Source organism: Mytilus trossulus, chromosome 2 (genome assembly GCF_036588685.1).
Source record: "Mytilus trossulus isolate FHL-02 chromosome 2, PNRI_Mtr1.1.1.hap1, whole genome shotgun sequence".
Lineage (NCBI taxonomy): Eukaryota > Metazoa > Mollusca > Bivalvia > Mytilida > Mytilidae > Mytilus > Mytilus trossulus.
The window spans coordinates 66,115,442-66,137,199 of NC_086374.1; the positions used below are offsets into that span (position 1 = coordinate 66,115,442).

Below are 21,758 nucleotides of genomic sequence, written 5' to 3' on the forward strand. Positions count from 1 at the left end.
AACTAAAGTTACTCTAATTTAACCAAATATTTGAAAGTCCATATTTATTCAATATATTTTGAATACAATCAACCATTCAATATTCTAAGATTACTAACTGATCTTCTAGGTAGTATTACCATAACTTTTGATCATCTGACCATAATACAACATTGTTTTAGCAGTCAGTAAATAGGTGTAAAAACTCGTATTAAAATTAGTAATATTTAACTGGTAATAACTGGGCCGTTTCAGGAATTACTCGTATACACCAAGTGCACCGGGAATTACTGTAATTCCTAAATTTTAGTTATAACATGTAATTCCTAATTCACCTATCTACTGCAACATATATACTATATCTAAACTGATAGGAAATGTCTATAAATAGATATGAAAATTCGTAATCTAAAATTAGAATTATTGCACATTGCTGTTCATGAAGTCGATTATTTTTGTGTTGAAGAGTACTGGGTGAGTATGTATATTTAAACTGAACGAACGCAGTTTTTCAATATTAATGTTAAATCAATAAGTTTTAGTCTTTAATTAAGTCTTTTAACGTTACCAAATTCGCACAATTATAGAATAATTAGAGAGACTATACGACTCAGACATAGCCTCGAGCAGTGTTATGACTCGACTTGAAAGGATGGGCGGTTGAGCATCGAATTTGTATGAATATAGAGAGGGCGAATGCATACTAAAAGGGGTGGTACGTTAAGCAGCATTGGCCAGTATAAATCATAGTTTTCTGATAATTTGTTATAATCTTCGTAGGTTATCATAATATATTCGCTTTGGACAAAAAGTAAACAAAGACTGGCAAATGCCAATTCTCTTCTATCTGATATTTCCGATCTAAAGGACGGGACTATTTTACTCTATTTGATTCATTCTCTGGGTTTACCAATAGTGGGCTGGGTTATCTTTCTGCTATCAAGTATAAAATTTGTGTTTTACCAACCGAATCAATCGTAATTTTTCTACTCGGCCATTCTCACTATGCAATACAATAATTATTTCTTCGTGTAACCAGATAAGCCGAGCAGTTCCGATTGGATACCGAATTAGTCAATGGATCACTTATAGGAGTTATTGCTTATGAAAGACTATTTTTTATAAAATTTACTAGGGTTTTTGTCCAGAAACTATCATGATAGAAAAATTTAATGACAAAAAAGATGGTGATGGTAACCATTTTTGTTGTTGTTGCAGAACTTATATATCATGATAGATTGAGGGAAAGAAAACTGTCCAGTAAAGTAAGAACTACAAATAATTCGATATGATCGAAATGATAAATTTTGATCCATATATATGTATATAGGAGTTATTTCCTTTGAAAGAACATTTTAAATTACCATTTTGTTGTACACGCAAATTATGATGGATAAGACAGAATCTGTAAACAAGTAACTTAAAGACTTTTTAATAAATCTAGGAATCAAACTCGATAGAAGTTACTGCCCTTGAAAAAACACTTTTATTAAATTTTCTATTTTTTTCAAGAAACTATAGATATACAGAAAGTTAGGTTGCAAAAATGCTCAACTTATGAAAAATAAAATGTCAATTAAAATCTTATGGGAGCGATTATCCTTGAAAGACATGTATTTTTTATCGAAACATTAAAAGAAAAAAAGAACTCCAATAAGCAAAAAATAGATATAAGAAGCAGTGGTATGAGTGCCAATGGGACAAATCTCCATCCAAATAACAATTGATAAAATTAAACCATTATAGGTCAAGGTACGGCCTTCAACACAGGGCTCACCGTGACCGAACAACAAGCTATAAAGATCTATAAAGGGCCCCAAAATTATTAGTGTGAAACTATTCAAACGGGAAAACCAACGGTCTAATCGATTAAAAAAACGAGAAACATGTATAAATAAAAATAACAGAGAAGAATTGAAGGTCTTTTCATATTGAAGGAAAAATTGAAAAGAAGCTAGTTTCTTTAGACTGTTGCGATAATAAATGGTTTTGATATGCTTAAAAGTGAACTGAAGGAGATAATGGTCTACTTCCGGTTAATCAAATGGTCTTTCCGGTCTCATATATTAGCTTCTTTCACACTGATTCCAAAAATATATAGTTTCTATATATATATTTTTAGTCAGTAACCCGAATATAATCGACCAATTTTGGTTTACAGAAAATCACTTCTCGTCTAATAGTGATAAGCAAATGTATTAAAATTACAAAATATATGGATTTTGAGTACTTTTATGTGAAAAAAAAAAGAAAAAAATAGCTACTTCCATTTTTCTAAAGGTCACCTCCGGTATTCATTTTTCAAGGTCATATTCAAGTTACTTTCGTACAGGATCGTATCGCTTCAAAATGAACTTAGTTGAAGTTATAATCAAATAACCTGATAATAACACATTTCAGGGGCACTAACTCCTATAAGATGCCATTAAGTTGTATCAGACCAAGTGTAATATACCTTTGATATAATAAAGCAAACATTTTGCATTTGTTCCTGTATATGTATCTTTCAAATTGTCAGAGAAAATGCAAAAACAATCAAGAGTCACAATTTAGATCTTGACCTTGACCTTTGATCTTGATCTCATTTTCTAAGTTAGGACCTAGGGGCCTTAAATAAGAACATTCTAGGTTTAAACTGTACGATACCATATAAGAAATATGCAAACGACATATTGCAAAACTAAATTTTCAGAATGTGGCGGGAAAAAAATAATAATCAGAAGAAGATCGAAATACAATAAACAGGCGACAACTACTGTACATCAGATTCCTGACTAAGGACAGGTGCACACATTTGCACCAGGATTAAACGTTTTAATGGTACCAAATATTCTCCCTTTTTCTGAGACAATAGTACAACATCACAACATAGAAAAACACACGATTAAATATCAATTGGAAGGTATCATAACTCAATCAAAAAACGTAAATTAACACACAATGAACAAATAAATTGTATCTGCGATACATGAATGCAAATACATATAGTTAATAAAAGTATTAGGGATAAATATTTAAGGTCAAAAGTAAATAAACAAATTTAAACAAAGCTATGGTAAGATACCACTGTAAAATATTATTTAACAATTTATAGAAAATGAAAAAGAAACAAAACGGTTTCATATTCTACACAGGTAAATAAAAATAATTTTGTGGTTAAGTATACAAAGAAAGTTCTGTGATATAAATTAAAATAATCTAACATTTGGTAAATTTGGCGTGAATATCAACAATTAAACTATAGAGGGGGATATGACCTTTATCGGGACTTCATTTTTCGAATTTCGTGATGTCGGGGTTTAACTTGAACTTATGTTCTTAGCCCGGTTTTCAAGGATCAGGACCCCTCCTACCCGCCTTCACTCTAACTGTCAGTCAACATGAACGGCATGTCTAAAAACAGAACATGAGGGGTAACATGCAGTTGTTGGCTGATGTCTCTAAAACTAAATCAAAACTATAATATATGGCTACATTATTTTATGAACCTATTGTAAAAATATATCAGGTATAAGCGACACGTGCTCCTTGTAGCCTTTCCATTTTCTAGTCTTCATTGTAACTATATGTGTTAACATTCTAAATCGTATGCTAAATTTACTTTGTTTATATAGGCAATTAATGTATTAAATAAGTTACTCGACTAATAATAATAAGGATACATAGAATATATATTTGTTAGGGGGACATCTGAAGCACGCCTCCGGTGCGGGAGGTTCTCGCTGCAACACTGAGTTGAATACATATTGGTGACCTTCTGCGGTTGTCTATTCTATGGCCGGGTTTTTGTCTCTTTGACACATTCCCCATTACCATTCTCAATTTTATTCAATGCAGTATCGTATTTTTTTATGATTGAAAATAACAGTTTATTACTTCATTCAATATCAGGAACATAATTATGTAGCCTATATTGATAAACTGATTTTCCAGATCTACCCATTCAAATGCATTGATCGTCCAAAAAAGGGTTACAACACCCGTACCCCCTTTTCTTCCCTTTCTACCCCCACCCCGGCTCTGGATCCGTCACTGCCATATGAATATATAAAAAATGAGTACGAGCAGGGAAAAGTACGAGTTTGTTCAAATCTGGTACGGTTTGCACAAGTATGAGTATGCGAAGGTACGAGTTGACATCAATTTCATCCATAAGTCCCATGAGTAACTTCCATTACTTTTTATACGACCGCAAATTTTGAAAAAAATTTCGTCGTATATTGCTATCACGTTGGCGTCGTCGTCTGCGTCGTCGTCGGCGGCGCCCGAATACTTTTAGTTTTCGCACTCTAACTTTAGTAAAAGTGAATAGAAATCTATGAAATTTTAACACAAGGTATATGACCATAAAAGGAAGGTTGGTATTGATTTTGGGAGTTTTGGTTTCAACAGTTTAGGAATTAGGGGCCAAAAAAGGGCCCAAATAAGCATTATTCTTGGTTTTCGCACAATAACTTTGGTTTAAGTAAATAGAAATCAATGAAATTTTAACACAAGGTATATGACCATAAAAGGAAGGTTGGTATTGATTTTGGGAGTTTTGGTCCCAACATTTTAGGAATTAGGGGCCAAAAAGGGCCCAAATAAGCATTTTCTTGGTTTTCGCACTATAACTTTAGTTTAAGTTAATAGAAATCTATGAAATTTTGAGACAAGGTTTATGACCACAAAAGAAAGGTTGGGATTGATTTTGGGAGTTTTGGTTTCAACAGTTTAGGAATTAGGGGCCAAAAAAGGGCCCAAATAAGCATTATTCTTGGTTTTCGCACAATAACTTTGGTTTAAGTAAATAGAAATCAATGAAATTTAAACACAATGTTTATGACCACAAAAGGAAGGTTGGTATTGATTTTGGGAGTTTAGGTCCCAACAGTTTAGGAATTAGGGGCCAAAAAGGGACCCAAATAAGCATTTTTCTTGGTTTTCGCACTATAACGTTAGTATAAGTAAATAGAAATCTATGAAATTTAAACACAAGGTTTATGACCATAAAAGGAAGGTTGGTATTGATTTTGGGAGTTTTGGTCCCAACAGTTTAGGAAAAAGGGGCCCAAAGGGTCCAAAATTAAACTTTGTTTGATTTCATCAAAATTGAATAATTGGGGTTCTTTGATATGCCGAATCTAACTGTGTATGTAGATTCTTAACGTTTAGTCATGTTTTCAAATTGGTCTACATTAAGGTCCAAAGGGTCCAAAATTAAACTTAGTTTGATTTTGACAAAAAATGAATCGGTTGGGTTCTTTGATATGTTGAATCTAAAAATGTACTTAGATTCTTGATTATTGGCCCAGTTTTCAAGTTGGTCCAAATCTGGGTCCAAAATTAAACTTTATTTGATTTCATCAAAAATTGAATAAATGGGTTCGTTGATATGCCAAATCTAACTGTGTATGTAGATTCTTCATTTTTGGTCCCGTTTTCAAATTGGCCTACATTGAGGTCCAAAGGGTCCATAATTAAACTAAGTTTGATTTTAACAAAAATTAAATTCTTGGGCCTCTTTGATATGCTGAATCTAAACATGTACTTAGATTTTTGATTATGGGCCCAGTTTTCAAGTTGGTCCAAATCAGGATCTAAAATTATTATATTAAGTATTGTGCAATAGCAAGTCTTTTCAATTGCACAGTATTGTGCAATGGCAAGAAATATCTAATTTCACAATATTGTGAAATAGCAAAAAAAAAATTTAATTAGAGTTATCTTTCTTTGTCCAGAATAGTAAGCAAGAAATATCTTATTGCAAGAATTTTTTTTAATTGGAGTTATCTTTCTTTGTCCAGAATCAACTTAAATCTTTGTTATATACAATATACAATGTATATTCACTTTTTACTACCAACTGATAAATTTAAATGATCTTTACCATTCAGTGATAACAAGCAGTTTTTTTACATCTTAATATTTTATGATGTATTTAAATGAGTAGTTATTGTTGCAAACTCCATTAGAATATTTGAATTGAGATTAATTTTGGAATAAGGGAAAGGGGGATGTGATTAAAAAATTGGGTTCAATTTTTCTCATTTGAAATTTCATAAATAAAAAGAAAATTTCTTCAAACATTTTTTTGAGAGGATTAATATTCAACAGCATAGTGAATTGCTCAAAGAGAAAACAAAAATTTTAAATTCATTAGAACACATTCATTCTGTGTCAGAAACCTATGCTGTGTCAACTATTTAATCACAATCCAAATTTAGAGCTGAATCCAGCTTGAATGTTGTGTCCATACTTGCCCCAACCGTTCAGGGTTCAACCTCTGCGGTCGTATAAAGGCTAAAAGCTACGCCCTGCGGAGCATCTGGTTTAAAATTCAATTGTTATCTTTCTACTTTAAATTTTGTGAAGCTTAAAGTTTAGCATAATGATTAGATTAAAAAAAAAATATGAAAAATATCGTTGGGGTGTAAAAACTAGGATCTGAACGGAAAATTAATAAACATTATGTGTTTGGAAAGACTGCGGCCGATGTGAATCATTCATGTTCTTTAACTATTTTCAGTCAATCTTCTTGAAATATGAATTTTGTTAAAGGAAAGGTATAATATTATCATCGAAATAATAAAGAAGTTTATCGAAAATATAATGGTTGAGTTACAAAATTCGGACCTTGTCGTGGAAATAAGACATGAATGGATCATAAGAGTAGATGTATTTAAACTCGCACAACATTGTTTTTTTTTTCTATTTGTTTTTATTTAAGACAAAAGTCTTTTGAAGAGAACGAATGACTTTATATCTATACTGGAACATATTTGAAAACAAAATACCTTGTTGATGATGAATCCTGGATCTAAAGAAAAAAGAAGATTGCCGATGAAATTTTTCAAACATGCTTAAACTGCATTAATTGTATTACAGCATATCTTCGCTAGCCAAGAGGTACATGTACGATCCACTCTAGCAGGAGCGGATCGTAACCCTTGGCTAGCGAAGATGATTAAAGCAGGTGTTAAACTGTTTTATTTATTTATAGGTTAGACAATACTTGGTCATATATATTTAGTCTATAAGATATCTCATAAGGTTTATAAGAAATCTCCTAAAGTTTATAAGATATCTCCTAAAGGTTATAAGATATCTCCTAAAGTTTATAAGATATCTTATAAGGTTTATAAGATATCTTATAAGGTTTATAAGATATCTTATATAGTTTATAAGAGATCTTATATAGTTTATCAGATATCTTATATAATTGTCTTTATAAGATATCTCATAAACTATATAAGATATCTTATAAACTATATAAGATATCTTATAAATTATATAAGATATCTTATATAAAAGTTGTTTATAAGATATCTCATATACTTTATTAGATATCTTATAAACTTTATATATTTCGGTTTAAGAAATATATTATTAAGTTGAATTTTAGGCTCATTAAGATTTTTAATTTTCCGTTCAGGTCCGAATTTTCACACCCACCAATATTTTTCATATATTTTTTTTTATATTATCAATATAATGAACTTTTTCGTTTAGCACAATCAAAAGTTGAAAGATATCCGTTAATTATTAAAAAAGTTATTGAAGTTAGAATTAGTCAGGCCAACCATTATATTTTCAGGTTCCTTCGGGTCTTTTCATTTTTCCGTTCAGGTCCATCTTTTGGCATAAAAAAATTGTGTTTAATTTAAAAAAAAAAATCAATGAAATATGGATATCTACTACCAATAAAATTCCATTAAATCCAATAATAAAAAAGTTATTTTTAGTCGTATATTTTCAGGTCTTTCCGGTCCACTGTAAGGTCTTTAGTGGAACCCCCATTTATCTCCCTTAATTTCGATAGTTCACTTCCTGGTCTGGATTTCTGATGAATTTACTAAAAACATAAAGGAACGCGTATGTTATAACTCAGGTTACTAAAAAAAAGTATTTAAAACACCATTTTAAAAAGTATGATAGGAAATTGTAATGTGACCCACACTATGTAAACGGTATCGTCTATAAAAAAAAGTATGTGCCCTCGCGTCTCAAAGACTTGTTTTGTTGTGCCACTTGTGGGTAGTCCTTCCAATGGATAGTAACAAGTTCCTGTGATTCTATTTGCTTGGTGTACTGTGACTTTCATTTCCAAACACCAAGACAATACATATGAACAAACATACTAAAACTTGAAATTATGAGGTGTGATTTATATATGGGTTTACCTCAAACATTGTCAAACTCTGCTAATCACAAGGAAGTATCAGCACAACCCTGTTATGCCTGTATGCAGGGGGAGTAGCCCAATTGAAATTTGTAGACCATAAGTACCTGCTTCCAGTTTTGAAATTCAATGTCACTGGAAAGAGGATATAAACACATGAAATTTAAAGAATATTATAGTCTCAGGGGTATTACATTTACTTGTACAAATTTTTTTACTTGTAGAGATAAAAAAAAAACATATACACACATGTTAAGAGGATCTTGAAATCATTTAAAGCTTCTGAAGCATAAATTTTTAACCCTTTTCAGCTGGACCAAATCACTTCTTTACTTTAAAATTCATAAGTAAATAAATAATGTTTGAATAATCTCCCCTTAGGCCAGACTTTTTTTATTATCTGTTTAACGAGAAAATTTGTAAAAAAATAGGGTCGAGGGGACGAAATAAAAAAAAAAATAAAAGTGCAAAATTGGTCCAGTCGACACTAAAAATAAAAATAAAACCAATCTAAGTGACCTTTTTTTTTTTTTTTTTTTTTAAGAATTTATCAAAATACAAGAACAATGGAAGAAAACAGACCTCTAGATTGGGAGCTGGGCTACTAAAATTTTGATAAAATTTAGTTCAAAATACAAACATCATTTAGGAATAATTTGGTCTGGGCTACCAGCTTGAGTTTCCTAAGTTTTATTCCGGTGTAGGGTGCAAACGACTTTACGTGTACTGTAGGACGGGGAGGACAGGGGTAAGGGAGACAGGGAGAAAGGAGAAAGAGGGTGAGAGAAAGGAGAGGAAGGCTGGGAGAAAGGAGAAAAAATAAAATATCTCTCCTTTTAAAAAATGATCTAATATTTCAAGAAAAAATATCAAAAGGAGATGTTTTATTCTAATGGGAGAAAGGAGAACGGGATAGGAGAAAGGAGAAATGGGGTGGGAGAAGGGAGAAGGGTACCCCCCTGTCATCCCCCTCCTGTAGGGTGCGAAAGTGAAAGGGGGTGAACGTGAATAAAAAAAGGGTTTTTTTAAATGATTTGGTCCCATCCATACACAAAATTCAAAAAGCATTATTGATTTTAATTGATATCTTTGATAATATTTTAATATGCATACTACGATACTACTTCAAAGGAAAAATATAAACCCAAACTCTTCCAAAACGTTGACCGGCATGTCAGGTTCAACATCTGCCTCGTTGGTTATAATGCGGCTGATGCCAACATCTTCCGGTAACTCATTGGACAACATGACCCCGATTGCCTCATCTCTATTACACTTAACAAATTTGAGTGAACACGAACTTCTCTCTAGTGATCGGACTTAAAGTTTAATGTAAAAAAACGGTCCCTTCCCGGAAGTCGCCGTTTTGTTTAACCATGCGACAAGAGATAAATTAATAAACGCAGACCCGAACTCGTACTTTTTTTTTTTTTTTTTTGAGGATTTCGTTACAGTCGGCGGAAAAAATAAAAATAAAAGTAGGAAGCACTACTTTTATTTTTATTCTGAAATCGGACAATGTGGAGTCGGCGGATCTCGTTAAACAGATAATAAAAAAAGTCTGGCCTTATTTTTCTCAAAAACAATACTTGTATAAGTATGAGAACAGTGTGAGACCTCAATAAACAATTGAAAGATCATGTCTGAATCATTTAAAATCAAGCACAATCCCTCCCGTTAGGGGTTTAGTGTCATACCATCATAAAATAAACAAGAAGAGCATAATCTGTATCATGCAATGATGTAAGTCTGCTCAACAGTACATGTATAAAAGTTCTGAATTTACTATTTGCATGATCAGAATCAAAATAACAAAATAATTCCAGTGAGACCAACATCTAAAAGATACAGACAACATGAATAAGCATGTTATGCATACATATGTACATGACATAATTTTGTAGATATAATATAAAAAAGAAGATGTGGTCTGATTGCCTAGAGCCAACTCTCCATAAGAGACCAAATGGCAAAGAAATTATCAGCTGTAGTTCACTTAACACTAGTACAGTCTTCAACAATTAGAATGTATATTTAAGACATAACAAGTTTCTATGGGATAGACCACCAAGGAATGGAAATAAAAGGAAATCCCTGAACCCAAGTGTTATTTCTCAAAAATTCAAGTTGGCTACCTTGTGTTTCAATAAGATACATGTGTACATGTACAATGTATATATATATGAAAAGAAATTTCATAGACAAGTGCTAGCTATACATAGTGTGTTGCATCTTGTTTACCTATTGGTACTGTAAATGAATAAAATGTACATGTACATAGTTAACTTTATAAAGAAGTGCATCATCATAATCATATTATTCTTTAAATAAATTGCTAATTTACACAAAATTGTACCCCTCTGCTTTATCCTTGTATCCAAGTTGAAAACTAAGTGTCACAGCTTGTTTTTCAATAAATGCAAAAGAAGATAAAGTTTTGTATTTGCTTATTTATGTTACAGAAAGAAAGCAAAGAAAAAAATCAAAAATACCAAGCCATGCAGGCAGGTTATTCCCGAGATGTATTTTCCTCAGGATTTGATACTAAGTTCCTTTGTAACTACTGTGGTAATATACTAAGGGACCCAGTACAAAGTTACTGTGGACATAGATTTTGCAGAGCATGTATACAAGGTCTTGTAAGGTAAGTCTAAATGTTAGATATCGATGTGCCTGATTTTTTTCTCTCAAATTATTGGACTATTTACAAACAAGCAAACAGTGAGCATCTTTGGAGGTGTATTATTAATGGTCTGTGTTCAGTATGTTTTTGTTTAGTTCATGGGATGAATGATATGATACACAATTTAGTTAGAATTGAAAAATATGTTTAGCAAATAGAAGACTTGAGGCAGCAACAACAATTACAATTATTTATTTCAATAAACTTTTAGTTATATAAATTTAAAAATGTAGGCATTCTTTTGTATGGTCACTCACAGTTCTAATCATTTGTTTGTACAACATACCTGCATTCAATAGAAGCTCGATTTGAACTACTTTTGCAGTATCATATGACGTTTTTTGTAGTTCTGGAGATCAAAGAGTCCAATGTCTTCAGTGTTTAACAGAAGGAAATGCTGATGAAGAATACAGTTTCATCAACCAAGATCAGGTATCAAATTTATTTAAAGAATGACTGTAATATTTTTTCTGTCTATGAAGAAATAACATAAAAAATTTGATTCACACTGTATACCGGCGTAGAGGGTTATTTAACAGTGTGCACCACATTTTTTTTAATGTTATTTCGAATAGACAGAAAAAAATATTACAGTCATTTCTTATAATTTAATTTTCAATTCCATTTTAAACGGTAGAAAACCATGAAAAAAACGTTGATGACGTCATGGTCACATGACTAAATTATGTCTATGGGCTCATAACAAAGTAATGTCACCCAATCAGAAGATGAGTTACATCCAAAATTAAATTATTTAAGTATGGTTGTTTTAGCTGTCTGACCATAAATATTTAGGTGAATGTAACACAAACAAGCTAAATGGTGCTACTCACTTTGTTTATCATGTTTATTTAGGATTTCCTTTGAGAACCAACATATTATACCACTTCTATATATTTTGTCAACTTTGGTGGTGTTGCTACAAAGTAAGGCATTTTTTTAAGTGTAAAGGAGGAAATTTAAGATTAAGACAGTAAAATAAGTGTTCTAAAAGAAGTACAAGTAATACCAGAGGGAAAGTCAAACTCATAGACATAAAAATGATCATTCTATATATGAGAGTGGGGAGGGTAACAAGCATTTCTGTGGTCACAGTACACAATACACAATATACAATATACAGTACACAATTGGTAAGTTTGCTGAGAGTTGATGAGTTAATCTTTATATCAAGGTAAGTATTGATGATGATAGGGGAGATGTTAAACAACAGCCCTATTTTAAAGATTTGTAAACAGTCTACATTTTGTACATAAACATTCAACAAAGCAAATGGCTAATGGCAAGATCTGATTTAAATAAAGGGACTTTTATATACGAATAAATTAATTGTTTTGATCTTATTTGTAGATATTTCCAGACATGGCTGTTAAGAGAGAAATGTCTAGTATTGAATCTAAGTGTGTTAATCCTGGTTGTAACTGGAAGGGAAATTTCAAACAATATGAGGTACATATTACATGTATTCTAATAACACAAGTGTGTTAATACAACAAGGTTTATTTTCAGTAAGTAGAACAATTAAAAATAATTGCAATGTTAGCTATAGACGATAAATATGTCTTTCAAAAATAAATCAAAATTCAGAAAGTGATAAGATTTGTATCATACATTAATTTCCTAATTTCCTATATGTAATAGAATATAAGATTATAGTCATTTTAAGAATATATCCTTGTATAAGGTTACAGTGAAATGGGAAATTTCTGAGTGCTTTTATTATTGTGTTTTGTGGAACACCAGAGAAATATGTGAGATTATTCATTACAATTTCCAGAAATGCTAAATACCAAAATATAGAAGAAAAAGAATTGGAAATAATCAAATTTTGCAAAAAATTGTGAATTTGAAGGTACTGTATGGGTATACATTTAAAATTGTTCAAACACAAATGATTCACATTTCTGAAGTGACCTTGTTTAGTAATCAATCTTCAGTAATTTGTACTAAAGAAAAATAAACTTAATATTTTGACTTTTTAATAACATTGTGTTTGCTAGGCACATTTTAAAGAATGCAAGTACCAAGCCAGTCCATGCACCCAGTGTGGGAATCTGATTACTGCATCCAAGTTAAATGACCACATGAAAAATGATTGTCCGATGAGACGAGTTAAATGTAAACATTGTAATGCCGAGGTTGTTCAACAAGATTTAGATACAGTAAGTAGAAGCAAGTTGTAGGTAAAGTTAAATATAAATAAGAAGATGTGGTATGATTGCCAATGCGACAACTATCCACAAAGACCAAAATGACACAGACATTAACAACTATAGGTCACCGTACGGCCTGCAACAATGAGCAAAGCCCATACTGCATAGTCAGCTATAAAAGGCCCCGATAAGACAATGTAAAACAATTCAAACGAGAAAACTGACGGCCTTATTTATGTAAAAAAATGAACAAAAAAACAAATATATAACACATAAATGTTCAATGTTCAATGTGAATCATTCATAAATTAACTGTTGGATTCTTCATTTGTGGGTAAAGATTGCTAAATCTTCCAAGGTTTATCACAACTGTTGAGATACACAAAAAATAAGGCATTAATCATTTAAGACACTCTAAGCATCCTATCTATGAGACCAGAAATTTATCAATAAAACATTTACTCAGAATATTGTTCTAAGAATATCAATGATGACATCGTTAAAGTAGTAGTATTTCAAATCGGAGTTATCTTCCTTCGTCAGTAATTTAAGTTGCATCTACTCCATTTTACTTTCCACTGATAAATAAAGGTGGTACCCAACACCTTCACTAAAATTAATTTGGCTCGATTAATTTTCATAAAATTTTGACAAAGTATTAACCTTAACCCTTGGACAAAAATATAAAAATTAAAAAAAATATGAACCAACCATCTTTTAAGAAAAATTACACTGGTTATATAACAGTTTGAAAAACACTAATTTTGATAATTGAGAAGCTTAATATTGCCTTCACCACGCAACGTAATATAAACGTTTAGCTGATTTTACAGAGTTATCTCCCTGTAGTGTTAGGTACCACCTTATAGCAATATTTACCCCTTAGTGCTTAAAAGCACTTTGATTAATTGTGAGTCACCAACAGGTAGTTGCACATTTGTATTAGCTTTACATTTCAATGAATATATTTAACAGTTCTCACCCTTTTGTCGCTTGGCTTTTTCTGATATAAAAAAAAATATATATTGTGCATGTATATTATGAATTTCCTTCTGTTGTTTAATTTGAATGTAACAACACTTTTATAATTGAGTATTCATCAGAGAAAAAAGAAACAAAAATATATATTTTTTTGGCGGAAATATAACTTATATGATTTTTGCAGACACACCAGAATGAGTGCCCTAAGTATCCTCTGAAGTGTGACTCATGTGGAAAAAAGAAAATAACAAGAGAAAAGGCATGTATATGATACATATCAGTGTATTTGGAGATTACAAATGTAAACAAATACCCTGTGTTCTTAGATAGATATAGGAAGATGTGGTATGAGTGCCAATGAGACAACTCTCCATCCAAGTAACAATTTAATAAAAGTAAACCATTTATATAGGTCAAGGTACAGCCTCCAACACAGAGCCTTTGCTCACACAGAACAGCAAGCTTAAAAGAGCCTAAAAAATTACTAGTGTGAAACCATTTAAACAGGCAAACCAACGGTTTTATCTATATAAAAAAATAATTCCCTGTAATATAGGAAAATAAGTAGAATTCAAGACATGTGTTAAAGGTTATTCCATCCTGAATTTTTGTGTGTATTGTTTTTTTTTCTTAAAAATTCTTTATTCATATTCCATATCAACCAAATACATGTATACATAAAAATCTTAATGTGTATTGATGTTTGATTTGAAACATGTTCTAGTTACAATATTTGTTTTTAACTTTTAATTGGACAATAAGAAAGTTGCATTATGTACATTCATCCTTAATAAAAAAGAATCCGTACATTTTTTGGAATAATGGAAACTATGTGCACATCATTATCAGACATAGATTAAACCTCCCTACGACATGGACCTTCATATTTTGGTAATGCATGGATAGACTTGTTACAGGCAGGAATACACATATTGCCTAGTATTTGTGGGTGCTGTTTTCAGTAAAAACTTTGAGACATTCAAATTTGATATTGGTTGAAAAGACACAGCCACATGTACAGTAATAGCTATGTTTACACACTTTCAAATAAACATAGAATATACATTATAAAAGAGGTTTGAAAACAAATACAAGCAGACAAAAATCATGTGTTAAAAAATATAAAAAGACAAAAAAGATACTTGCATGTAAACAAACACAACAAGACAAACAAGATACTCATGTGTAAACAAACATTTATTTAAAAAATGATAAAAGAAATTTTACTTTTTAAGTATATTGCCATTACATTAATAATGTGTTCTCTTAGTTTATGACCCCCAAGGGTGACTGGGGTATAGAAATATGGTCACTTGGTCTTCTCCCGACCGGCAGTAAAATGTTTGCTGAAGTGGGACGTCGTTTGGCTGTGCAGGATGTATCATGTTCGCAGTCACGTCCGCTCAGAAGGGGGATGTTAAATCTTATGCCTTGTGTAAAGAGAGTGCCACGCTCTTTGCACCTGAAGAACCCTTGCAAAAACTCTTTTGAGGGGTCCGTAGGTGGCCTTTAGCAAGGCAAAATTTATGTCCCTATCCAAGATACCCTCATTTTCCAGTGACAGTCCAAATTTCCCCGACCATCATCCCAGATGGCCTCTATCGTATCAATCTACCTTAATCCTATTGTATTTATTGTGAACTTGTTCTCGTCCTGAATATGCATGAACTATTTGCCACTGGACGTTAAACAAAAAACAATCAATTAATCAATCTTAGTTTATGAAGAGGATATAACATGTAAGAATTATTATGTTGTTTTTAAAATTACTAAAATATGTAAATAATACAGTAAATAAAATTGAGAATGAAAATGGAGAATGTGTGAAAGAGACAACTAGACCATAGAGCAGACAACAGACCAAAGTCCACCAATTAGTCTTCAATTCAGTGAATGTATCATAATAATGTTAACTAACTAATTTACCTTATTTATACAGATGCAACAACACATTGATAAAGAGTGTGCCAACCAAAAAATACAATGTCCAGTACCTAATTGTGAAAAGGTAACTAAAATTATTTGTTATTAGTCAAGAGGAAAGCAAGGACCAGTACAAAGATATAAAACGAGTACACCTTACTGTGAATTCATTTATTTATGTGGGGCATCAATTTTCAGGAATTAAGGAAAACTTACATTTTTGTGGATATTTAATTTCATGGTTTTGGCAATTTCTGCATACAAAGCCTATAGATAGTTTATAATTCATTGAATATTTATAAATTTGTGGTTCAAATGAAAAACCATGAAAATTGGTATCCAACTAATAAAAATTAATCCACAGTATTCTTTTAGTTCGCTCTGTGGCTAACAGTAACAAGTTTATAACAAAATATACAGTGTTAGACCATGACTGCAAAACAATATTTTCAATATGATTTAGATAGCAACATCATGCATTGTCTTTGATATTTAGAATTTTACATTTTAGTAAATCGTTTTGAGTTGTATTGTGTTGCAAGAGAATATTTTCACTTTTGCAGTATCTTTTATATTATTTGAAACAAAGATTACAAAACTGTAAATTCAGAAAGTATTGTGATTTTATAAGGATTGACAAAATGAGAAATTAATTATTGTGATTTCAGGAAAATCTGAATTAAGATATCTGTACCTAAAATCAGTATCTAGTTCGCATTATTGCAAAACTCATCAAGTTGCATTAAGGATGTTTTTAAATTTTTGCTAGATACTCAGAATCTTTAGTTTTATCCATAAACAGTTTGCCATTTAAAATGTTGTCCAATAACCCTTCTACTTTTTCCATAATTTGATTCTTACAAAATCCTTGTTATTTTTCATCCTTTTTCAAGAAAATAGGTGCCAATGATAAAGATATGGAAAAAAAACCTAGCGAGAATTATTTCGGGCCAAATTGTTGATGGCTTATAGCTCGAATACCAGCACACAAACCCTCAATATTTTCCTGCCTTTTTAGATTCTCTATTTATATACTCACAATTTATAATAGCCTTTTGAAAAGCTTGTTCTTTTGAAACAGAGCAGCAAACATCCTTAATAAAAAACCTCTTCATAGTTTCTGAATTTGCAGTAAGCTTTATAAAAGAAGTCAGTTACATGTTATGTATTATTAGTTCCATAAAAAGTAATAACTATTTCAGCATATAACAAAGGTAATTAACATCATTTCCTCTTAAACTTTCATAACTGCTTCAAAAATGGCCAGTGCATTGCATTTTATAATCTTTTCAGGTGACTCTTTTCACTCAACAATTCAGACATCATAAGTAAAGTGAATAGAGAGCTCCTTCTAGGAACTTTTATCATTGCAGTAAAAGTTAAAATTGTAAAATTTGAAAAATAATTCATCATCTTAGTAAAAATCAAAGAGAACAGCATTGATTGTTATGCAGTTTTAACCAATATAAAGTTTTTAAATACTGTAGTAAAACATTTTGGGGGGCATTATAATACAAGATGTTACACTATTAGGTCAACTGGCACAAAATTGCAGTCTATTTGCCAATTTGATTCTGTTATTACACTCTTTTAAAACAAATTACTTCCCTTTGTCAAACATAGAATGGTTCTTTAATGGACAAAATTGGCTTTTGTCCATGCATAGCATGATCAGTAATTTTATCAAATTTTTCATTAAAAATAATTTCTGATGTCAAAGTATTTAGCTTCATAACAAATTAATGTAATTAAAATATTTGAAAAACTTAAAGGTTACTGACATTACGCACAAGTAAATTTGCTCTTTCTGCTAGGTCTCCATTGAAAATAAAAATTAGTATCCCTCATAAGAGAGACACTTAAAAAAGGGATCTCTAATTACAGGGTCAATTACGGGAATTGGCAAATAGATTATTGTAGTAAAATCATGTGATAAGGGATTGGTCTATTGTCTGCAATTGATTGATGGATGCTTAACCTGTATTCCCTGCAACATGGGGATTCTCCTAGCTTGATATAACAGTTGTCAAATTATAGCAAATAAATCTGATAATGAAATTTCAGTAGTATATTTAAACCATTTGTATCATTAAACTGTAAAATTTTATGACTTTTATGGAGAAATGATGTGTTGATATTCAATATGAGAAACAAAATAATTTAAACATTATAGGGGTCATGGGGAACATTAGTTAATAAAACTGAAGCTTAATAAGTGACACTCATATTTTTTACTTTCTCAAACAAACAGGATTATTTATTTTTTTAAATGGGGAAACATTGTGGAATTTATTGATTACTTATTTCCAGTTATAACAACAACAAAAAACAGAATTTAAAAGCTGTCTATAAATGTTTACACATATCAATCTATTTCTTTCTCTTTTTATACCTGAAATATAATTCATCCAGCTTTTTTCTCTCTACTATTTTTCTTACTAGATTTAAAACTTTGTTCATGAATTATTATAACAGCTGGCATGTTAACGTGATATTTATAGAACTTAAGGATGAATAGTTATAAGATTCTATATTACTCTAGTATGATTATGAATGGACAACTTTTACATTCCTGCACTTAACCTGTACATTTCCTGAATCACAATGCTTTTGTTACTACATCACATTAAGATTTGGTCTACAAGCATAACTCATTGAAAAAACAGACTTGCAATTGGTCTATGAGTGTTCTCTTATAGATAGCTAATAATTGTGTTATGTGATGTCTGCCTTAATCAGTGAAGGGAATAAATAATTATAATTTGCTTGTTAATATTGCCTATATTTTTTTCAAAAATGAAAGTATGGTATGATGTTATCTGTACGTTTGTTGGTTCAAGCACATCTAGTAATAAAACAACTTTGCTTCGACAGATTTTCATGAAAGGTTTACACAAATTAAAGACAATTTACAAAAGACAAGCAAATTAGGTTTACAGTAGATATGGGTCTGAATTTAAAACTATTGAATTATTATTACTTTTGCAAAATGAAGTGTTTTTTTAAAAGATAATAAAAAGCATTGTCTAGAAGCTATTTTTATATCTACAGGTTGTGCGAAATTGCAGATTTTATATAGATCATATATGTACATAAAAAAAATTAAAAAATTTGGTGATTACAAATAAACCTATGATAGATTTCTAAAATATAATTTCTTAAGAAAGCTTAAATAAAAATGCATTTTAAAAATAAAAGTAAGTGTCACATGACCATTTCTTGCTACAATAACAATAAATAAATTATCTGACCATTGTCTTATAAAGTTCAATTATCTAGAGTTAACTTCCCTTGTATTGCTAAGTTAAATATAAAGCAAATTAAACATGAAAATATTCATCATTAATAAAAATAAACTTTATAAAAATGAAAAAAAACTCTTGTATTTCAATATGTACTTAAGTAAAGCTACCAAAAAATATTTCAATACTTACAAGTTAAGTGCAACTGTTTCACATCTAGGTGCATTCAACTAGTTATATGACAGATTTCCATCACAACAAATATATATCTAATTGTTTGTTATTTGGAAATACCTCGCATACTCTTACTCTCTATTTATTAATTGGATGATAAATTTCTTTTTTCTTATAAACATATGATGGAATTTGTCTTAATTATTTTAGCAAAAGAGTTAAGTACAGCTATTTGTAGGATCCAGGCAGGGGGTGATTCATGTATGTCTCAGAACTGCTTTATTCTTTTATATAATAGGCAGCTAAGATTGAAATAAAGTTTGGAAGCTTTTTTTTTTAATTTTCTTGAACGGTTGCTATGGAAACATGCAGCCATTTTTTTTAGGAATTTATGATGAAATCAGGCATGAAAATTGGAAAATGTCTACTTTTTGGTTGCAGCATTATTCATTTAAAAAAAGTTATAGTCTTTATGTTTATGAGTTTTCAAATATTGTCTTTGATGGGACAAGATAATAATATTGTTTACATGTTTGATTATCTTGCAGGTTGATAGAAATAAATTTGTAAACCATGTGGAACAAAAGGCAGGGTTACATATTGTTCATAATTTGGAACAAGTTACTGCTATAGGTGAAAAAGTTGCACAGATTGTGGCTCACCTTGAAAATACACAGTCAGCAAATAATGCAAGTGTAATAACAGAGCTGAGAAGCAAAGTTCAAGAACAGGAACAAGCTATTAGAACGATTATGACGACAGGAGGAGGTGGTGGAGGAACAGGATCAGGATCAGTTGCCGGAGGAGCCGATGTAGGAAACATGATGCAAAAGTTTCAGGCATTAGAAATCAAGACTGGTACATATGAAGGAATTGTAACAACACTGCATAGGGAAATAGAGAGATGTATCACAGCTATTGAAAATATGGAAAGACAGCGACAACAAGAGAGAGAACAAGTCAATAATGATGCAGAAAAAATAAAACAGCTTGAGGCAAAGTTACACATGAAAGAAGTTATCATAGCAGAACATGCACTGAAAATATCTAACCTTGAAACAACAGTTTATGATGGAAACTTAATGTGGAGGATACCTGAGTGGACAAAGAAGCGCAGGGAAGCAGTTAGTGGGCAATGTACCAGTATCTATTCAACTGCATTCTATACATCTAGGTCAGGTTACAAGATGTGTGTCAGGCTGTATCCAAATGGTGATGGGATGGGCAAAGGAACGCATGTATCCATCTTCTTTGTCATAATGAGGGGGAATTATGATGCTTTATTAGGATGGCCTTTCGGTCATAGGGTCATCTTCAGAATGATTGACCAAGGACAAAATGGCAATCACCTGATTGATTCCTTTAGACCAGACCCATCAAGTACGTCTTTTAAAAGACCAACCTCTGAAATGAACATTGCTAGTGGTTGTCCATTATTTATGCCATTATCGAAACTGGATGATCCGAGTGTTTCTTATGTTAAAGATGATGTAATGTATGTCAATGTTTGCTTAGACATTTCTGAAGGTAGGAGAAACCCAGCTCTTGATCCTGGAACAGGACCTGATCGTAGTTTGAAGAGCAAATAAATTCATAAAGAAAACACTGCTCTTTGAATTATGTAGAAAAGCTTATAAATGTTTATCTTGTTTATTGTAAATATTTATTTTAATCATTTACCAAATACAATGACTAATATATAATTTTATATTTGACCCAGTTTTACTACTAATGGATATAAAAATCATTCAAATACATGTACAGGTAAAACAACTTTTTTTTTTTAATCTATATCAAATCAGACATAGACAAATTTTCATTACAGCATAAGCATATTATTAGTTACATAGTGTGCTAGTGACCTAATACAGTATATATGTGGTCAGTAAATTCCATATGGGGTGAGAGTGAAGCTTGAATCCCCATATAGAATTTACTGACCCTTTATATACCACTAGAACACACCCGTGATATCGCGGGTCCATGACTGAATTAAAATACATAACGATGCGTATGCCTTATTTTAGTATTGGTATTGTCATCTGATAAAGTCATGCCGATTATAAGAGGTCTTATAAGATGCAAAAGTTTTCTCTACTTTCAAATCTTTCTGTTTGGACCCGTCGACCTGGAACCTATCAATTATTGGTAATATTAATAATTTGGAAAACAAAAGGGCATGGAATGGAGTATCTTTTACTCAACAGTATACAGCAAAATTCTAAATACACCATTTGGTAGTGCGCCTGTCAGATGCGGAACGTACAGATAAGGTAATAGTTAACAGGTGAATATACTATTGGTATCGGTGTCGGATTCGATCCGGAACTTCTTAATTATTGGCAATATTAATTACGTGGAAAACAAAGGAGCCTGGAGTGGTGTAATTTTTAATCAACACCATTGTACTATATTAGTTATATGTAAAGTTGAATTCTTTGATTCATCGTTTTTACGTGATG

At 31.2% G+C, this 21,758-nt stretch overlaps 1 protein-coding gene across 4 annotated transcripts; it reads left to right on the forward strand.

Moving 5' to 3' along the window:
- Positions 1-415: 415 nt before the first annotated feature.
- On the forward strand, positions 416-21,244 carry LOC134707821 (TNF receptor-associated factor 2-like). Of its 4 annotated transcripts, none has more exons than XM_063567878.1 (9): positions 416-453; positions 10,603-10,784; positions 11,171-11,255; positions 12,174-12,272; positions 12,824-12,985; positions 14,142-14,216; positions 15,897-15,965; positions 17,083-17,094; positions 19,845-21,244. In XM_063567878.1, exons 2-9 carry the CDS (start codon positions 10,639-10,641, stop codon positions 20,883-20,885), a joined length of 1,689 nt encoding a protein of 562 aa, XP_063423948.1. In that variant the 5' UTR covers positions 416-453; positions 10,603-10,638; the 3' UTR covers positions 20,886-21,244. The 4 variants fall into 4 exon arrangements, with proteins under 4 accessions (XP_063423948.1, XP_063423947.1, XP_063423946.1 ...); XM_063567877.1 differs by lacking the exon at positions 416-453 and adding an exon at positions 7,775-7,849; XM_063567876.1 differs by lacking the exon at positions 416-453 and adding an exon at positions 7,814-7,833.
- The last annotated feature ends 514 nt before the right edge of the window (positions 21,245-21,758 follow it).

Excerpts from the sequence above, each read along its gene's own strand:
- LOC134707821 (XM_063567878.1), top strand. The coding sequence starts at position 10,639 with ATGCAGGCAGGTTATTCCCGAGATGTATTTTCCTCAGGATTTGATACT. Across the intron at positions 12,273-12,823 it reads GAAATTTCAAACAATATGAG|GCACATTTTAAAGAATGCAA; the intron begins GTACATATTACA and ends TGTGTTTGCTAG. Across the intron at positions 14,217-15,896 it reads AGAAAATAACAAGAGAAAAG|ATGCAACAACACATTGATAA; the intron begins GCATGTATATGA and ends TTATTTATACAG.